This window comes from Pteropus vampyrus, unplaced genomic scaffold, assembly GCF_000151845.1.
Source record: "Pteropus vampyrus isolate Shadow unplaced genomic scaffold, Pvam_2.0 Scaffold370, whole genome shotgun sequence".
Taxonomy (NCBI): domain Eukaryota; kingdom Metazoa; phylum Chordata; class Mammalia; order Chiroptera; family Pteropodidae; genus Pteropus; species Pteropus vampyrus.
This window is the reverse complement of record NW_011889151.1, coordinates 931891-953592: the sequence shown is the minus strand read 5'-3', so window position 1 is coordinate 953592 and position 21702 is coordinate 931891. Positions and strand designations below refer to the sequence as shown.

The window sequence follows — 21702 nt, the reverse complement described above, 5'->3', positions numbered from 1 at the left end:
AGGAACCAAAACAGATGTCACGAGGCCGCAGCTGCGGGCTCCTGACTCACAGGCCGGCCCGTCAGACCTTCGCTCAGTCTATTCAGTCCCCTTTAACACACATTATTCATTCTAATAGAATTTTAAAACTGGTTTCCTAGCTCACAGGAAATTAAAACCACTAAATCAGAACAAAGAAATGGCTGCGACAGACAGTAACACAATCAACATGACAAACTGATGGCTGTTAAGAGGGCAGTGAAGGACTACACAGAACAATCAGAGAACTCACAAAGGGCGATACTCTGCGGCCAGCTTGTGTCAGGGTGAGTAACCCGACCTTCCCGACAGGATCCGAAGGCATCCACCACATCATTCAAAAGCAGGCGTTCGCGAGAGTTAGAGAGAAGGCTAAACCATGTGCCCACGAAAGCAGGAAGTATGGACGTGGGTACAGCGGGTAATAAACCTTAGAGAGATTTTCACTTATTAAAGCTAATTAATAAGTGAAAAAAAGTCACAGACTTTTAAGAAGAATTTAGTAACATCCCTTTGGAAAACTCTTAGAAACTACTCATGTACCAAACCAGTAGAGGTAATTTTCAAACAAAACGTCCTTAAAAAAAAATCATTTCAGTTATTTCTTTGTTGACATTGCTGGCAATAGTTATTCTTATGTTCTATATCTGAAGGGCTATATAGTGTTATATAGTATACTGTCATTTAGCCATTTAGAATCCACATGGGGATTACTTCTAGAAAAGTCAGGGTGCTGTATTCTAGGAGTTACCTTCGTGTTGAAGAATAATTCTTTATGAAAAAGGAGTGTCTAAAGTTTGTATAACAAAAAATAGTGCTACTGAAATGCACTAAAAATAACAAAAACAAAGTATAAACGAATAATTTAATGAGCTGCAATAAACGCCATATGGCCTTCAATGTCATTATGTAATAAGTATTGAAAATTCTGTGAACAATAGCATTTGGTCTTCACCGCCCCCACCCCCTCCAAACCTGGCGCGCGGACCAGGCAGCGCTGGTAAACAGCAGATTTGTACATTAAGTTTAGATATTCCACGTCGTGTGAGCCTCATGAAGTGTACGTGTGTGAGTGTCCTCCTATAGAACTGCGCCATTAAGCGCTAGAGGATCAAGTGCAGTTCATGAAGCACGATTAGTATTTTCCAAACTACACAGAATGCTGCACATCAAAGAACAAATTAGTGAGAGTGAGCAACTCGAGGACAGGGAAAAGGTCTCACCGATTTGCGGCTGAGTGCCCGGCACAGAGCAGGTGTTCGGCGTTTACATAGCTTTGGGAAGCCTGGGCTGTGGAACCTCCGGTGCTGCGGCGTAAAATACTGACTCAAGGGAAAACTCTGCTCACTCTGTAGCGTTAATGTTGGTTGCAACCAGCAACCGCATCTTAATTCTGTGTCCACACTGTAACACAGGTAGTGTGGGCCATGCCAAGGACATTTTAAAGAGAAAGTTATTTGAGATTTTAAAATTAACTCAGGAATATCTGTAAATCAAATATAAGTTAATTCAATTTTATGAGACTTTTGACAAATAAAAAATTATTAGAATTTAACAAAGGAAAAAACACACACCTGTTAATCTTCAGATAAATGTCCAAATGTTTTTCATAAGCTAAAAAGATTATGAAAAACATCTGCTCATGCAACAACTATTTACCAGCATTGTCACGTAGCAGGCGCTATGCTAGGTGACAGGGATACCGTCACTGAGTCATAATAATTAAGCAATAAAGACAGTGCTATACAGTAGTAAGTGCCAAGAATACAATAAAACTGGTAACGACTCAGCAAGTATCTAGGCGGTGGGGAGAAAGATGAACGACGCTACCTAAGAGTGGGCAGGAAGGGCCTGTGTGGGGAGGCGACACTTGACCTGAGAACTGCAGATGGAGAGGAGGCTCAAGCTTTCAGATCTGGTGAAAGGCAAGTACTAAGGTTGAAGGAAGGGCCTTGACATGGGACTGCGCTTGTCTAAGAGACAAAACAGCAGCCATCCGGGCTGCTCCCTAGTGAATGAGAGAGGAAGAAGCTTCCAGATCAGGTCCCAGAGTTGGAAGGCGGGTCCTTCAGGGTCTTGTGAATTCTAAGCAGGGAGCGGAAATGACTCTGACTGCTATGTGAAGAATGGCCTACAGGGGGCAGCAGGGAGCCACTAGTTAGGAGGCTACCCCAGCAGTAGAGGGCGGGCCAGCCTCACCCACAGGCACCCTGTGCTGTCACAAGGCGCCTGCACTTGGTTTAATGCAATGCTGTCACCATTTTGAAATTCTTAATTACTTATGAACAAGGGGCACTTATTTTCATATTTTTGTTTTGCAATACTCTCTGCAAATTACGTAATCAGACCTAAATGCAGGTGAATGAAGAAGGCAGCTTACACTAGTGCTGTAGCAGGTCGGGGGTAATAGTGGTAGAGGTGAAGATGGACTGGATGTGTCTTGTCAAGTGAGTGGAAACGGGGAGAGCGGGGGGTGAGCTGCACTAGGGGTGAGAGGGTGGGGAACAACCGAGAGTGTGAGGCCAGGGCGCCCAGAGGCGACCAAGGGCAGCTGCCGGGAGTGTTGCATGCATATGAGCGTCAAGGTCAGGAGAGGAGTCTGGGCTGGAGACAATCTAGAGTTGCCATGTATACAGCTTTTAAGTGGACAGGGTTGCTTAGCAAGACAATGTAGGGGGAAAGCATTCAAGAGATAAGCAGGAGCTACAAAGACTAAGTCAGGCAGGAGGAAAATTCCAGAGGATCGCAGTAACCAAGGGAGGAGAGTGCACCCAGGGCAGAGCCCTGAGGGAGACGTAGCAAACTCCCTCGGGGTAAAATATGCTCCATCAGCGACTACTGGATTGTCCGTCTATTCGGTCTAACACCAAAATACCCGCCGTCAGCCCTCTGTTCACCCACCGGGCTGATCCGCCACAGTTCCTAACACACTCGTGGTGACTTGCCGTGCTGTCCCCCCTACAATCCCTTCCTCCCCGTCCCTGTGTACTGAAAGGCTGGGATTTCTTTCTCTGACTTCGCCTAATCTGCATTTTCTGAAAGCAGGTATTTACTGGCATTGCCAACCTCTCATATTGCATATAACAGTATAATATCCTTAATTATTATTTAATATCCATGTATGATCCCTTTCCTAAAACAGATAAGCTCTAGTTGCTTTTTAATGTTACACTGCTTACAGTACATTAGATGCTCAAAAAATATCCGCTGAACAAATGAGTAATAAATGACGCTTTGAAGCTCTGAAAGGTGGGGAAGTAACAGAAGCAGATAAATCAACTTGGCAAGTAACAGCTTAAAAAGGAATGACTCATTGTGATCGAAGTCCCGGCAGCCTGTAAGACAGGAGGCATAAAGCCTAAGTCCCGGACCTTTCATTCCATCCTTTCTTCATTCGACAAATACTCACTGTGCACCTATCAGGTGCGGGCCCTTTTCCAGTCGTCAGAGAAACACCGGTGAATAAGGAGCCCAGCCTGCCCCCAGGGAGCTGGCTTCACCCGCGTATTTTGTTTTGTCTGAGATCATCACGACACTTATACCTTCCTCTCCTGGTTTCCCCACGTCTACTATTTTTCAGTTTGAAAAGTTTCTACTTTAATATTATTAATTCCATCCTTTCGGTTTTCCTCAAATATATAAAGCATTAGAAGAAAAGAGTTTTAGACATGCTAAGGCCTTCCAAGTCACAAAACACCAGCCACAATGTGACAGCTGTAATATATTACAGCATATTAAAGAGAAGTAGATCTTCAAAACAATAGGACTAGTTCATCAAAACGACCCAAAGCATTACAGATTTCACATAAACTTCACAAAAGTAAAATAATGAACTCCACAGGCATGTAAAAATCACTTAATGTTCTACCTCTCTCCTGCAGATATGTGGAGCTTTGAAATTTAAGTTACTATATCAAAGCTCGTTTTTAAGTTAGGATCTGCAATTTGATAAAATCTGATAAAATCTGAAACAATGAAGCAGTTACACAGCTTACATACATCCCTAAGTGTTGTCCTGTTTACTCTGCCATGTAACAGAACCACGGCACTCATGGTATTAGTTTAAGTTGTGGGGTATTCGGGCAAGGACCACCCGCCCCAATACGAGAGGAGAGAAAGAGGACAAGCTCCCTTCCCTTTTCCTGTGACAGGCCAGGCAACCTCAGAAACCGCTGCGGGCCGAAGAGGCAGCCGGTCACCCATCGAACGTGCTGGAATCGATCAGGGCTACCTTCGAATTCCGGCTTTGCCATTTACAAACTGGGAGCTGAGGCAAATCACCTAACTTCTCTAAGACTCACTTTTCTCATTTGTGAAAATGGAAATAAGGTTTGTTTGTTTGTTTGTTTTTTAAAGTAACGATAACGAACATCTAATGAATATGAAGGAAGCCATTTAAGAGTGGGTGGGTCCGTTCTGTAAGCTGACCTGTCCTGCTTGAAAATCAATTCCTTTAAGTAGTCTTTTAAAATGTTTAAAGTGCCTTTTCTTTCACTGCTTATCAGCTCAAGGATTCTCTTTAAAATTTGAATTTTCTTTCTAACGTGCCCCACTGCGACTGCCTGAGTCTCGAGCAGGAGGGACAGACAGCATGTAAGCAGGCTTCCTATGATCAGGTCTGCCTGCTTCTTGAAACTGGACTTACTCTGCTCCTCCTGGTGGTGAGAGGCCTGAGAATCATCATTCCTACTGATTCAACGTCGGGGATGTGCCCTCGTTCCCCAGGGAAGGAACCTGTGGCACCTTCCCTGGTCTTCACGTGCCGCGGGCGTCCCAGACCGAGGCTGACAACCCCGCTGTGTGGTCTTCACGTGCCGCGGGCGTCCCAGACCAAGGCTGACAACCCCGCTGCCTGACACGGCCGGGCCACCAACCTGTTTTTAAGCCAATTGGTAAGACAACGGGACATGTCGGCCTGCAGCCAAGTGGACAGTGTAGCTCCTTCCAAGTCTGCCGTTCTACAGTCCACGGGGGCGTCACATGGACGGGGGACAGTCACATCAGACAGCAAAGATCGGTATGTTACTGGGATAATTTTCTGGAAGATGGCAGTAATGTCTTGCTTAACAAAATCTATCAATTATCAGGATTTCTGACAGATTAAAAATAAAAATCTGTGAGGAATGACCACCTTTGAAATGTGTACAAAAGCACCAGAGGGACTGACTAGTCGTGATGGCCCCCATCCTAAGGGAGTGTGGCCACTTCTGGGGGTCACACTCAGCAAGTTGTAAATTTTCCCAACACATCTCCAACAAAGGTGGCTGGGCCAGATCCGCCCACCTGGCCTGGCTGGCAGAGATGGTTGTCCTGGTGACAAGACCACCCACAAACTAAAAGGGACTACTCAATTTTGTGTTTAAGGCCAATCTAAAAATGATATCATTTCAATGACTTTTCTTTCTCTCCCACACACAAAAAAAGTATGCCCACTCAAATACCTTGACCAGGTAATCTAATAGCCATTATTTCACATTTAGTAATAAAAGGCTTAAAATCAAATGCCCAGTTTGACATTTACCCATTCATTCTTAAAATGTATTTAGAATCGACAGAACAGAAAGGATCAGAAAAGGATAAAAGGCAGATGTCTAATGCAGACATTACAGAGGGAAAGGAGTGAAAACAGGAAGAGCTGGGCAATAAAGAGAAACCTCCACACTTCACAGTTTTGCCTGACGTTAGCCCCGCTGACCTGCAACTGTGAGTGAACAAAGAGAAACTGTGTACTGCAGTATTTTTATCTTGCGAAGCTGGGAGGCTTTGTAGAAATACCACCAGCCAATACTGCTTCTCGGGACTTATAATTCAAACTTAGGCACAGTTAAATGCACTTTTTGAAAAGTAACAATTCAGGAAAGATTCATTCATCGAAGTGTAAGTGCGAATTCTTAACTTTCAAATGCTGATTTTGGTCAACCACTCTCCTCCCATCTATTGAACATAAAGCCCTTAGAACAAAGATGAATGAGCTATAGTCCCCATGGACATAAACAAAAGTAATAACAGTAAAATAAAGAACAAAATGTAACTAATATAATTAGGAAACGTGCGGCAGGAGCTTGGCGGGGGTGGTGGCCATCCTGCGTGGAGAAAACGCTGGGGAGACTGCCCATCTGAGCTGAACCGTGCGGGATGAACGGGCGTCTGACAGGCGGAAAAGCAAGGAGAGCCCGTGATGCACCTGGGCGGAGCGAAACGACTGAGCTGGACTGGCAGCGGCAGAAGGGGCCAGACCCCTGGGAACCCCAAAAGAGTGGGCAGAGAGGGGACCTTCCGCAGATGAGAAGTTTAGAGCGAGACAGCAGCCGGATCCCGAAAAACCTCCCCCTCCTCCCATCTTAAAGGGAGAGTGTCCGAGGCCCTGACAGGGGGAAACTCTGTGGACCCTGTTGCCTGTGCAGCCACGCCGGTGCTCTCATTCTTTACGCGCATTCATCGCCTGGAAACCCTTGCGGAGGCAGAGCAGTAAATCAGAGGGCGGAGGGCAGTCTTGGCCGGCCGAGCTCCCGCAGACACCTCCTTGCGTTCCCTACGAAGACCCGTTTGTCCTCTAGGAAACGCGGGCAGAAGGCCTTCCCTAGCTTCTCATGGTGATTTCAGCCCATGGGTGCTTCTGCACTTTGGCTACAGCTATCTCTTTATAACACGTTTAAATTACTGTATTTTAATTAAGACGTCCAGCTTCTTTCACGTAATCAAGTGGTAATTAAAAAGGAGCAGTCCAAGGGACAAGGACATGGGAACGAGGGCACGCGGATGGCAGAGGAGGCTAGCTGCCGTCTGGGCTTAGCTCTTCAGAAGGACTTTCTGTTCCCAGGCCTTTAAAAAAAATCCTTGGTCATAAAAGACTTACAGCCTCGCATTTTAAAAATCCCATATCTGGGTACCATGGGAGAGGCAGCAAAGTATCACTGCAGGAGAGGATGAGATGGTTGACGAAGATGGCCTGGGACAACTTTGGGGTTATCCTTTACACTTTCCAGAAAGATTCTGAACGTCTAGTGGAAGGTTCATCAACTAAAAACCCACAAGTTTTCTGACATATGCACACAATCGATGGGGCCCACATCCTGGAGCCTTGGGGACCAAGAACAGAGTAGATGAAAAAGACTGTGAAGCAAGACCTAACTCGGATACCATCTAGGTGGGTCTGAGCTGCCACCTTCAGGGGTTCTGTTCTGAAGAGGATTATTATCATGGACCCCGTAACAAAGTCTTCTGCTTCTTCCTTTCAGCTCAGTTTATCTTTCTGATCTAGTTCTAATTTAAACTTTATGAAATTATCTACCTCGGGGCAGGGATTCAAAAAGAATCGTTGTATGCAACTCCCTTCTATCGTAGGTGCGGCTGGGGATATCTCCAGCAGAGTTTTAGGAGGAATTCTTACTCAGGTAATTGTCACAGCGTAACTGTTCACTGCTACTGAGTACTCTGTGTCGGACAGTTCATATATTATATAGTATTATTTTATTTAATCTTTATCATGACACGCATAAATAACCGAAGACACAGAAAGGTCACGTGCTTTGCCCCACCCAGATCACAGTGCCATGAATGGAGAGGCCAGTCTCTGAAACCAGAGCCCAACCTTTCAACCACCCTCGCCCTAATATCAAGGCCCCTTCGTAACAGAACTGCTTTCTAATAAAACTCCGGACATCTTTAGAGGGAAGTGATCAACGGTGCGAATGTCCCTGATGAGTACTTCCTATTCCTAAGATGCTTTCTAGTAAAAAAGATTTTGCTGCAGCTCTATGAATCCCTCTCCAGCATCCACTCCCCCCTCCCTATCGAGGAGCGGCCACGTGCTCTGGAGGGGACTGACTCCACCGCCTATACATCTTCACAGGTGGGCCCTACCTGTCCAGGTCTCCCAACTTCACTGGCACATTTATTGGTTCAGTGACAGACTCAGAACTCACATTAGCCCACTAAAGAAAGTGAAGGACTCTGTTTAATGGCGGGTTGAAGACAAGGTCATTTAATTCCCGGGGCTCCAGATGAATAAAGGGGCAGATAATCCTGGGAATCATTTTGCTACCGGGAGAAAAGCCAGCTTGAGCTTAGCCCAGCCTGAGAAAGACAAACCCAAGAAAACGAGAAACAGAGCTAGAATCCTGATGATACTGAAAACTTCTAGACAAAGCCGTGGCTAAAGCCCACAAAACCGCCAGATTCGATTTACATAGTCAGTGAATTCCTTTTGTTTTTAAGCCAGTTCACATTGGATTTTCTGACACCTGCTAAGGAAAGCATCCCGGTACATTAACCCTGAAGCTCACCATTCGCCAAAAATCCTGTTCAACAAAAACTGTTTCAACTAAGATCACCAGAAAGCTAAAATCCAATACCCCATTTCCTTGGTCAGAAAATGATCTTTACAGAATTCGGAGGTACTGCTATCACCTCAACTCTTATTGAGGATTAACAGAAAAATGTTTTTTAATAAAACTATTTTTAGTTTATGATTCATTTTGCTGTTTAATAGACTTTATATAAAAACGTAGGTGAAAACAATGGACACGTGCGCAGGCGTGTGCACGTGCGTGGGAACGGATCAACCGCAGGTCCCAGCACAGTTCTGAGTGAATCAAAGAAGCAGAGTGCCATCGTCCCGATGTCTCTGCGCCTCCTTCTGCCGCTCCCTTCTACGTCAATCCATTTCAACCCAACAAGCGCTTCTGACATTTAGTATCTGTAACACATTACGCTAAGCGCTGAGACTATAAAAAAGAAAGGAGGGAGGGAGAAAAGGACACAAACTAAAACAGTCCCTGTTTTTATGAAGTTCATAATCTTGTAGGAGACGCACCTACGTACGTTCACCTGAATGGCAGGAAAACGGCATTTATATCCACTATGAGAGAAGAATAAATAAGTATGTGGGAGTGCAGGAAAGCGGGGTGGCAGGCCCCAGCTGGCGTGGGGAGCAGGTGCTCTGAGGTGGTCTCCCTGAGTAAGTGACAACTGGCTGGTCACTGGAGGATCCTGACGGAAGAGAGAGAAGGCGTTCTGGGTGGAGGATTTGGCACGTAACTAAGGCACGAGAAGAAGTGGCTCGCACACCTGGGACAAGTTCCAGTGTGATACGACCACCCGGCGTCCACGTAAAGGAGAATACCGGAAAATGAGGCCGGAAAGGGAGACGAGAGCCAGTGTTCGAAAAGTCGAACGTCATTAGGGACAGGCAGTCGGAGGAGGTCCCTGAAACATCTACGTTTAGGACATGTCAAGTCCTGAACTGCCAATTCTCTTCTCAAACACTTCTATTTTGATGTCACCTACACCTGGAAATCTCCATGTTTCTATTCCTCCCCCCACCATACGGTCAGGAAATAGATTTTTTAGTGTGTGTGTGTGTGTGTGTGTCTTCAGGTTCAAAGACTGAATTCTCTGGAGCAAGACTAGCATCCAGTAATTTTTTTCCATTGAACCTTTAGTGATCACAGCAGGCGTTCAAAATGTTGAACAAAGATAAGCAAAATACACGAGACAACTATCACTTAGATTACTGTCCTGTTTTAATAATTTGCCCATTGGTCCTTGCAGTTTAGGTACTTCCTTCTTCAAGTTTTTATGTAAATTTTGACCGAATTTAAGTTAAAATGGACACAGGAATGACAAGGACTTCCCCATCCCTCTCCCTCAGTCAGTGTAAACTGTCCTGTGCACGCGCAGGACAGTGTGGAGCCACCTGGGGCTTCAGAGCGGGAGGCATGCCCAGCCCACAGCCCGAAGCCACCACCCTGGGAGAAGCCCCTGGCCTGCGACCACTACAGTCTGAGACAAGCCATCGAGGTGCTTTGGCTCTGCCTCCAAAGAGCCTCAGAGCCTCATCCCTCCCTCCCAACGAGGACCGCTTGGTTGACCGCTTGGTTAGCCCCCAGGCACTTTGCGCCTGGGCTGTCACACCAGCTTCTTAGCTTATCTCCCTGCTTTCCATCTGTATACCATGGCCAGAATGACCTGTCTGAATGAGAAGTCCCTTCACCTTCCATCCAGCTTAAAATTCTCCAGTCCTTCCTAATAGCTACAGCATAGCAAGTTCCAATTTCTTACCATTTAAGACTCTTTAACAAGTAATTTAACAAGCATATAAGACTCTTTAACATTTCAAACCACATCTCCTGCCATTCATTCAACAGATATTTATTGACTACCTACTACATACAATGAACTACTCTAGACCCTTTGTGTGTGTATGAGGGAATAACATAACACACACAAACACACACACACACAAACAAACCGTGGGAGCCTGAACTGCACTAGAGCAAAGTGGGCAGTAGACGTGAATTACACAGTGTGTTGGGAAGCATCATGTGCTATGAAGGGAACATGAGTCTGGAGGGGAGCAGAGTGGCCGGCGTTAGCCTTATTAGTGTGGGATCTGAGGACACACTGGAAAGCGGTGAGGGGCTGAGCTCAGTGGCTTCCTGGGCGAGCACGCCGCAGGCGGGGAGGCGTCCGGTGCTAAGGCCCCAATGCCCAGGGCGCTCAGGGACCATGGGAGGTCGGTGCGGCTGGAGCAGACTGAACGAGGAGAGGGAAGAGGGAGATGAGGGTGGGAACGGGGGCGAGGGTGGCAGGGTGATCACGTAGAACCCCAGACGACTGCAGGGGCTCGGGTCCTATCTGAGCAATACAGGAAGACTGCAAGTGACAGGAGAGCACAGGTTCTGGCGTGACCTGGCAGAGAACTGCTCTGGCTGCTGTGCCGACAGATGGCAGTGGGACACGGGGGGACACGGGGGGCACGCGGGAACCCCGCTGGAGGCCACTGCAGTGGTCCAGCTGAGGGATAACGGACAGAGGTCCTGCGGGTAGCGGGAAACGGTCAGGCTGCAGGTGCGTGATATGTTTAAGGCACAGTCAGTCGGACTGTTCTGACACGTCGGATGTGTGGGGTCTGAGAGAAGGCTCGAGAACGCGGCCAGGCTCGAGCTGAGGACACAGCTGGCGCTGATCCACCGAGAAAGACTGCGGATGGAGCGGGCTTTGGGGGCGACTAGGAGTTCAGTTTTTGACATATCTGAAGTATCTTTGGACACTGAACCAGGCTTCTGGGTTTGTAAGCCTGGAGTTCAAAAGAGGTCTGGCCTGGAGCTGCCGCTTGCTCTGCCTCAAACAAACCCTGCCTCCCAGGCTTGCGGGGTGACACGTGGGTCCCTGATGTGTTCCCCAAGTCTCTGTGCCTGTGTGTCTGTCTACAGTATTCTTACGTCCATCTTTCTCCACTTGGTCAAAAAAACCTCAGCCTTCAAGACTGTCATATATCATCTATTTTATGAAAATGAGATGATCATCATCTCCTGAATCACCCTGTTTCCTTAAGTCATATAAGTAACTGTAAGATGTCATGGCTGGTCTTTCAGCATGCTCCAAGGGCTGAATCACTTTAATTTCTTTTTTGGTAAGAAGAAAAGCGGCCATTTCAAACACAGGTGACTTGCCTGCTCACCATCAGAAATTTTCAGAAACCTTTAAAGGAAATGAAGACCACAGAAAAAGATCTTGGCCAGCAGCTCAGTAACCAGATTTTGCATTTCCCATCAGTAGTTATTTGAAGAACACAAATCTTCAAAGCTTTGTATTATATAATAAACTTTACAGGCTAAAAACAAAGAGAGAAACATCTTCTGCCTGTGTTCTAAAGTCATTTTCTGTTATAAAAATTTTTTCATTTTGATTGTCATCCATTTATGTGCCCTGGGGAGGCATTTAAATTAGAGGAATTATTGGACAAGAAAACCAGTCTCTTTGTTTCATTCCCAAGAGACAGATTCTAATCTAATTGAGAAAAGGAGCAAAATTAAAAAGATGATCCAGCTCCACCGGCCTCTTTCATAGACGAGAACAACGAAATCCAGACAGGCTGCTGCTGCCGCCTGACGTGTGTTCTTGCGACCAGCTCCTCGGAGCTACAACCTGCTGAAGCGCAGGCTCCGGGAGGCCAGACGCTTTTGTCGTGTTCACCGCTACTTCGCATAGCAAGTGCTGGAACGAACAAATTTATAATTCTAAACTACATGGGCTTGGAATACATTCAGTATTGACTATAAAACTAGTATAATACGTTTCTTCAGGGTTTAAAAATTGCTGACCTTTTGAAAGCCAAAAATTTAGAGTACCTGGAATGTGCAATCATCTTTAAATATTAATTACAAAATGTCAGCCACACACAAAAGTTGGGAAGGAGGGACACGGAAGCAAGATCTCTAACAAATAAGTTTATAAAAAGTTCTCTGTAGATCAAGAGAAAAGGATGATATTCTGGCAATATACTTGCTTTTTACAGTATGGTATTTTAGACATTCATTATGGGAAGATTATAGCCTTTGAAAATAAAATAGTACGAAGAAATTATACCTCTTTAGAGAATCAAGATTTATAAGGACAACTAGAAAAAGAAGTTTAAAAAGTCTGATCCCAGACTATATTAGCACAGTAGCTTAAAATATCCCAAATAAACAGCCCAGGTTCTGAACGTTTTCTTGCCAAAGAAACGCTTCCTTGGGCTTTTTTTAAAACTGAAGTATAACTGACATATAACATTATATTTTGGGGGTACAGTTTTAGGAGTGCAGTATAATGATTCGATAACCACATACATGGTGAAATGGCCACAGAAGTGTGGTTAACAGTAGCCACCACATGCAGCTACAAGTTGTCTTCCTGTGCTGAGAACGTTTAAGACCTCCTCTCACAGCAACTTTCGAATATGCGACACAGCAGCATTCAGTCGCCACGCTGCACACCGCACCCTGCGACTTATTTATAACTGGGAGTTTGTTCCCACTTGGTTGTGAAACCAAACAGCCTTTGAAGGAAGCACTTTCAGCGATAAGCGCAGTGTGCAGGCAGCAGGCAATCTAACGCATGCACTTCGACCCCCCGAGGAAACACCCGTATGACTTTAAAGGCAAAACACCAACCTCTTTAATCTCATGTAGTTTTCACTGGCGGCGGGTCGGCATTCGGCTCTTTGGACTACTATTCCTTCCAATGAAAGCTTATCTTGAATGGAAAGAGAAAAGTAACAAATGCATTCAGAGGTAATATTTATCATTTTCAAGACTGTGTTTTGACACACTAACTTCAGTAATAGAGGTTACAATAAGATATAATTAAAAATAAAACCGAAGACGCAAAAGGAATGTTTCAGAGTTTATAGTAGCATCTGGTCGGAATAGAGGAAAACCTTTTTCTTGGCTAGTAAAAAACCGGGTCCCTGGTCAGGCTTATTTAATGGGTGGCTGCAGCCCCCCATGCCAGTAATAGCTTTTATACATTTAGCTCTTTCTAAAGAAGGTGGCTTAGAAGAGCACAAAATCAAAAAAAAATTAAGGGTAGTGAGGCGACAGCACCTTAGGCAGAGAAGTAACTTCTGAGAACACAGCAAGTCTACACCACTAAGTCAAAGGGGTGTGTGTGTGTGTGTGTGTGTGTGTGTGTGTGTGAGTGTGTGCACACATACATATATGTGGAAATAAAACTCTAGAATACATGGCGACTAGACCGGCCAGCCTAGGAAACGCCATGGTCCAGGGAATGCCGTGTGCAGGGGGCGCTGACTTCTACGCCCAGCACAGCTGTCAGTCTGGGTGAACCCAAACTAGAGTTCAGCTGCTACGGGTGACTGTCCAAACAGAAGGACAACTTTTCCTAGCATCAGAAAGAATTTTCTTGGTGACCTGGATACAAATTTCCAGAGAAACAGAAAAGGAAAACGGAAGTCAGCACCGACCGCCCGCAGTGTGCCTAGCTGGCCGCAGCACCGTGAAGTCACCTGACAGACCTCATGTCATGTCATAAGACATACGACTGTGCCATGAGGGCACCACTTTGGAAAAGCCTGGCTCCGGTTAGGCATAGCTCTGGCTCTCGCATAGTTCCGTGAGGATTCACCCAGGGTTTGGGCCGAGGCTGAGGACACCCTCTGGCTCGTCAGTAATGCTGGGGATTCGTCCCTTCAGGGCGAATGACTTCATGCATTCCACTCGCGTGAAGTGCGTGCCCACACGTGCCGGGCGCCTCCTCGGCATGGTGGAGGCAGGTGGCGAGGATGGCACTGCCCCAGTTAAGCGCGCAGCTCACCGCGGCACGCAGAGAACCACGCCGACAGGATTCACACCAGGAAACCCTTCACGGTGACCTTAACTTTGGCTCCGAAATCTAGGGGACTCCCTCCTGCAGTCCCTGTGCACTAACTGTGAACATGCGACTGTGTAATCCAGTGGTTCGAGGGGCCCGCAGAGCGACACACGTAACAAACCTCAGGTAGCGGCTGTCAGACGAAAAGAGCGCGGCGGGAAGGACGGCGGCTGCACGCAGAGATGCGCCAGGAGGGGATGACGGCCAGCCCGCGACTCTCCATACCACAGCTAAGCTTGAACATCTAACAATTTCCTCTCATTAACGAGTTTGACGAGATCGAAACTGCAATTTTCTTAAAATAAAACAAACCTTGACTATTCAAGTTTGTCTCACCGAAGCCGAAAGTGCCACCTAGAGAATTTCTTGTCAAGATCTGGGGAAATTTCAATGTATAAAGTGTCCTAAAGGCATGAGAAAAGTCTATCGAAACATAAGTCAGCCCTTTTTAAAAAACAAATACATCCAGAATACCGTCGCCGAGCGTAACCTGCTCACAGACCCACGTGTTTATTAGTGTCGCAGGCCACAGGAGCGACCCCTCCACACCGCCCCGATGCTGCTCACGCAGGCAGCAGCACCTGCTCCACCTGGGCAGGCTGTGCTCATAAACAGTGCAAAGTTTCTGCAGTCTCGTCCTCCACGGAGGACAGGAAAGAGAGAGGAGCGTCCAGAGCACCTGGCCATTTCAACGGGGCCACCACGCTCGTCACTATTCTTCAATCAGGGTCACTCACAAAGCAATAAAATGCACTCTCCAAACCACAGTTTTCCGACCATCATACGCTCTTTCCTAACCTAAAGCAGCGTTTAAACGCTTTTCGAGTGAAAGGAAACATCGTAATCATCAGCGACAAATTTGTCCACCAACTGGCTGCTCTTAAGGAATAGCACATTTATCTGTTTGCCTGTTCCTTCTCCTCTTAAATACATTTTAAAAAGCCAATCTGTTTATGATACAGCTCCCTAAGTCAGAATGAAAGCCCTCACACACCTTTTAAAGCTTCACAGGAACAAATTTTCATATTCTTTCCACTAAACCATGCTTCCTCTTCTTTAAAACATTACATTGTGTCATTTCAAACATTTGCACGCCACTGCTATTAATTACAGGTCATACTCATTAATATAGGAATGCTTACTTGAAATTATTTTGTTGGCTCAGTTTGAAAGACTATTAAATACTTGAAAAATAGTCCATTTTTTTTTTGCTCACACTTGTATCAGATATTTACTGAGTGCCTTTCATGTAACAGATAACGCAGAAACCACATAGGGGAAACAGGCACGTGAGGCCTGGTCCCCGCCCTCAGGGACGTGGGTCTACTGCGGCCCCCACGAGCGGCCGGGTCCCACCAAAGGGCTCTCTGTACCCGAGTTTCACCACCCGAGCTTTACCATATTAGACACTGAAGCTGAGAAGTGTTAGAGAATCAGAATGACAAAGGAAAAAGAGCTCAGCATTACTGCGAAAATCACTTCGACCTCACAGACCCGCTGAAAGGGTGTCAAGGCCTCCTCCGCCCAGCCCGTCCAGATCACGCTCTGAGGGCCGCGGGTCTAGCAGGACGCCAGACAGGTGTGTAAACCGTCATAATGCACTAGGAGCACCTTGATGGACCTCCATGTGACACACTTCCAGACTACCAGGGCTCGAGTCCCCTCCTTGAACACAGTGACAGGCACCCACAGCTCACGGACCCCGGCGGGCAGTCGGTCACCGCTAGTACGCCCACGCGAGACCTTGTTTATGCCAGCTTTACTGCTAGTAATTGTGCAGTTTGATTATCCACATAATTAGTTATGAGTATGGAGAAAGGAGAGCTCCTAAAACTAAATTTAATGCTTTGGTAAGACTTGAGATAAAGGTAAATTGCTAAAAAACTGTCAGATTACACACTGAAAAGACTAGAGACTAGCACTGAAAAGTCTAGAGTTCTACATTCGTATTTGTTTCACGGTGTCTAAGTTCTTACTCCTTTTTAAAGAAACCAAAATTGAAAACCTAATCGTGGTTTTTAATTTTCACAAGGAAAAGCAGGTGCTCCCTCAATCGGCCCCCTATACTAAAAGCGACAGCCTTGCCCCACATGACCTTTGGTGACTAAATGCACATCTGTACGTTTAAGATATAATGTTCAGGGCAGTAGGCATAAATATTGAGATCGTTTAATGATTCCCTGCCTTAGCTAAGTGACCAATTACTGGTTCTTCCACATGGGCTGTGGGGTTCTACCATACAGAGGGGAATCTGTTAGGGGTTATGAGGGCTGTAAGGCAGAGACATACAGAGCACTGGGATTAACATGTGCGTGCACACACACAGCAATTATGTCCAGCTGGGGATCAAGAAGAGCTGTGACAGAGGAAGCAATGTTTGTGCTGGACCTTGAAAGGCAGATAGGATTTAGACTGGGAGGTGAGTCCGGGGGCCCTGAAGGTGGTGGGGACAGTGCGTGCGATCACCTCTTGTCTCTGTCTCTCTCTCTCTCTAAGGAACCCACTCCAGAAGTTACTGGAAGGACACGGTGACGACAGCACTCTAAAGAAAAGCCACTTAAGCTGGAATGGGCTTCAGGACAATGAGCTTAAGTGGCTTTCCCTACGCTTGGCCACTTGTCCAATTCTTCTCTGGATTCGGGGAAATAGTCCAGGATCCCTTCTAAATTTTGCCCCCCACTTCCCCGTTCCTTTTCCCCCTAGACTGGTTTAATCACTGGTTTCTGCTATTTGCAACCAAAATAATCTTATTGAGTGTGAACCTATGCTTTTGGTGATGCTATTTTATTTATCTATATCCTGCTACCTAGTTTCAGAAAAAAATTGAGAGAAAATTTTAAAAAGTTAAGTACTCAAAACATCCTATAAAAGAACTGAGGCTTCTAGTTCTGATGCTGTCACAAATGCGGTGTTATTTTGGAGAAGTAACTTCACATCTCTGGGCGTCAGCAATGAAATTGCTGAGATTTCTCTAAAAAAGAGAAAAAACAAACAATACAACTGGACTTCCCCTCTAATCAGGGAAGTTTTATTATTTCACTGGTGTTTATTTTGTTTGCTCTAATACTTTAAAAAAAGATCTAGATATAATCAAATTTTCTTTGAATAGAAATTAGAAATGATTTCTTGGAACAATAACGAAATGTTGAGAAGCTGCCCAAGACTTGAAAATATACAAACTTCTGCTGCGGGCTGAATTCTTACTCTCTTTTAATCTGAGACACACTCTACATTAAAGAATTCATGAGAAATAAGTGACTGGCACTTCATACGAGTTAAGGGCATTCCTGGCTTGAACGAGGTGAAGTAATAAGCAAGCAGGCAGGGTGTGTACCAGCCCTGTCACGTGACGAGACAGGTATGCCAGGGAGGAGGCTGCAGGTGCTTGCTCCCACTCTGCGTCCGGCTCGGGGTGACACCTTTAAGAGCACTCACGACTCCAGTTACAACGCAGACTGCTGGGCCAGTAACCGAGGTTTTGGCCCGATCCTCGGGACCTTTGAAGCAACTTTCCTGATTCACGTTCTCATTACATCTGTCTACCCTCTCTGGAAAAGGAACGAAGAGAATATTTCCACAAAGCAGGTAAATCATTTCCAATATTCCTAGTGGTCTCCACTCTCCTCTTTTAAAACATTTTCCTAGCAGATTCTTGCCTGTGGTTTGCAGAGTAAGGCTCATCAACACAACACCTGGCACCCTAACAAACCAGTTAGACAAACTGCAATCTCTCTAAAGAAGGTGATCTTCATGTTATTCAAATCTGTGAACTGATGTTCTGATTTATAGGTCATCTTCAGAAATTTTAGGAATAAAAGATCATGCTCAGATTTCAATAAATCTATAGTTAGCATTCGATCACTTACCTCAAAAGTAACAAAACTTCCAAAAGTTTCTGTAATATGCTTTCTTATAATAGTATTCAAATTACGAATATGCCTAATGCACTGGGAATTCCCAGTCTTAAACCAAATATTGAAACCATAATTTGAGGACTAGAATTCAGTGAGAAAACATCTCAAGTCCTTCCCTCGAAGCACTGCTGTCAATGTGCCCTGCGGACTGGAGGCAGGGGGTTGTGTGCACCTCCCTACACTAGGGGCGCTGTCGTGCTGATCGGAGTATCTGTGAATTACAAAACTGCCTGCCCAGGAGGAGAAAGGGGAGCAAGCTGAGGTGCAAAACCAAAGGCGAGGCCTTAAATGTGCGAAGGGGTTTGTTCTATGAGTCTACAGAACCTACAACCGATGCTTGAGCAAAGGAATAACTTAGTGACCGGGCATTTTAAAAACAGACACTTGTATGTCTCAATGTTGACAAAGCGAGTTCACAAGCTATCATTCCTCGTCCTTCAGATTGCAGTGGCCCTTTTCCTTGTTACGTCACGAGCATAATTAATCTACGTAGAAGCGTCGTAAGTACAGATGTGTGCATGATGTCGTGAGGTTGTGAAAACAGACGTAACCCCTAATCTCAAAGTTCCTTTCAAGAATAAAAGGCTGAATAAAACCCAGGAATAAAATACAGCCATAAAATATATGAAGTAACACTGTGATATAATAATAAATGAAAAGGGGCAGGAAAATCATACTATTGTAATAGTTATTTTTGGTTAGACCATTATCAAAGGGTGCAATCCTGCTTTGGCTACTGCACTTGAAACTAGAAAGGATTAAAAAATAACAGCAAAAGTGATTAAATAGAAAAACAAATCATTCCAGGAAAGATGAAGTCTTCTGGAGAAAAGGCTTTTACTAAAGTGCTACTTTTTAGTTAAATAGTGCCAAACACTGTCCTATGTGATGAGGGGCACAAAGCAAGAAAAATGCAGATCCTGCGCTGAGAGAGACTACAGTATAACAAGGGGCACAATATTAACGAAACACCTACAGACGACCGGATGACATTTTCAAGTCAACTGAATACGATCCGGTTTCATTAACCTCACCCTCAGAGACCTTTCTCTTAGCCATCTTAATCAGGAAGAGTAGCAGTACCACACTGGTTTAGTTCTTCGTGGTTTTCCAGATGCTTTACTAGTACGTGACCCTCGTGATGACAGGACTGAAACCATGACCCCATCACTAAGAACTCCTCGAGGTAGGTCCTCTTCCGAGCTCATCGACATCTTCAATATGGTAGTTCAAACTGGTTGTTAGAATGCCCTGGAAAGCTATTAAAACACACTGGGCGCACCCCCGCAGAGCCTACGCTAACTGCGTAGAAGACAAGAGGCAGTGGTCCCTTCATAACCCCCCCAGATAATTCTGATACACTGCGGCCAGGGCTGAAAACTGCTGCCCAGGTGTTTCTCTCTCTCTCTCACTCCTTCCCCCTTTTCCTCTCCCTGTATCTGTTAATTATCTATTAATTTTATTTTCTGGTGGTACTGGGGTAATAGCTCACAGAACTGCTCAGCTATTTCATCAAATCTAAGACACCATCATTTGTAACAGTCCCCTTATTTTATTATGTGTCACTAAGAAAGACAAAATTCTGCCAGGAAACTTTTATAAGCCAATAATTTTGACACAGAGCCTGAATGACTTAACATTTCAGAAATGTGAAACATCAAAAACTATGCAGTATGAGAGAGTTCTCCGTTCCTAGTTCACAGTCACTGTGCTCTGTGAGAAACGGCGTTTGCACCTGTGAACCATCACATTCCGTCCCCTCCCTCTCCTCCATGGCATCTCATCACTAAAGACACAAGAGGGTCTAAGAGGACAGTGGCAGGGGACAGCATCTGGGAGCAGAGAACCTTTGGGCCCCTGGTTTCAAAGCAGTATTACTTTCACAAGTAATGTCCCTCATGTTTAGATCGTAGATAATAGTTATTAACTTATAACATCTCTTTCCCAAAGAGAAGGCAAAATTCTGTTTGGTCAAATAGCATTAAAAAATGAGTTCTACACAATAATACAATTTCAGTGTTCATTTGATGGCTCACGCAAATGCTTTGCTCATGTGGTTACAATGAAATTTTCCAGTGAATAATAATGCATAGGCTACACTTCAAAAAAAGGAAAACTTGCTTTAAAAAACTTAAATGACTTCTGCTTATAGGATTATAAAACAGAGGTTTTCCTGAAACACTCACCTCCCAAAGCACATTTAAAATATGAGTTAATATCATTACTAAGTTGTTTTCAAGGTTACCTCTGTAATGAAAAGCAATGAAATAATGGAATTTTGCCTGAACTTCTCATTCAGTATGTCATTTTTATTTGTGCTCCCTTTGATACATAGTACATTATTCATTCCTACACTCCTGAAACAAGGCTTAAAATTTGGCCGATGCAGCAAAGATTCTGGGCTTCTCTGAAGACCCAGTTCAACACTGCAGAACATTTACAAGTGTATCATCTGGCTGGAATTACCCAACCACATGGCCTCCCGGCCAGAGGTTACAGCCAACGATCCCAGGATGACACAAGCACTCTGCATAGATGGTTGGACAGGCTCCATAAGGTGGTGGGTGAGGGTGGGGGGCGAGGGATGCACTTGGGTTAGTCCAAGCCTGGTACCAGACAACATCTAACGCAAACAAAATTTCTATTTCAAAACAAAACAAAAGTTTGGACATTCAGGGAATTAGATTAAAACGGAAAAATTCTTGATTCCTGAAATATGTTAATACATTATACTGTGCAATTTATTTTTATTCTTTAACACAGAAAAAGCACTGAAGTAAAATAGTCGTAGCTGAATATCAAAATGACTGTTTCTCACATTCAGTCATGGTAATGACGGTGACGTCACTTCCCATCGGGGTTGCTGGGTAAGACGGGGAACACCTCCCACTGGCCTGGAACGCAGACAGTGGAGATGAGCATCACCACGTGCTGGGAGGTGTGCTAGAGTCTGGTTAGGAATCTGGGCCTAACCGACGGACACACTCATTCCAAGGACCTGACAATGGCTTTGTCTAAATCCTCAAGTTGGCTAACGGCCTCTTGCAAACAGACGTCGGAGGGAGGTGATCTGACTCTAATAATGGGCTAAGGTGCTGAGCAGAAAACTGGGCATCCACTTTAAAAAAAAAAAAAAATCTTTCTGCCGGCAAAGCAGATGAAACCCTCAAGTCTAGTGGATCTAAGCGAGCTCATCTTTGACGTGTGGGTTGAGCTCTTCTGCTGAAACTACTGAACTGATTAATTCCGGCTTGTATCTCCGGTGAGGCAGAGAAACGCAGTCACATAAAGCGGGGACGTTCCCCCGGGCGCCGACACTAAAGCATCACCTCCACAGTGAGGGCTGTGTGGACCTTATGACACTCCCCTCACCCCCCAAGCAGGTAAATGTGAATTCAGAACAGACTAAAAGCAGACAAGCTGGCTCTCCCCGAGGGGGCACGTGGACCAGGTCAGGCAGCGATGATCAACGACCCCTGAAGCTTCTGTAGCGAGGATGACATGGGGTGATGGGGTGAGGTGGGGCCTACTGGGTGCCATCTTTCTGAAGACTGCAAATGGGGCAACAGGACACAAAAGAAAAGTCTTATGGATTCAGATAAGCTTCTAGCCA

At 45.3% G+C, this 21702-nt stretch overlaps 1 protein-coding gene across 1 annotated transcript in view; it reads right to left on the bottom strand.

The window, feature by feature from the left end:
• GTF2F2 (general transcription factor IIF subunit 2) overlaps positions 1-21702 on the bottom strand; it is a 110468-nt gene that overhangs the window by 41801 nt on the left and 46965 nt on the right. Inside the window, exon 5 of the mRNA XM_023523007.1 lies at positions 12957-13038. Within this exon, the coding sequence (XP_023378775.1) occupies positions 12957-13038 (82 nt within the window). The remainder of the gene's footprint in view (positions 1-12956; positions 13039-21702) is intronic.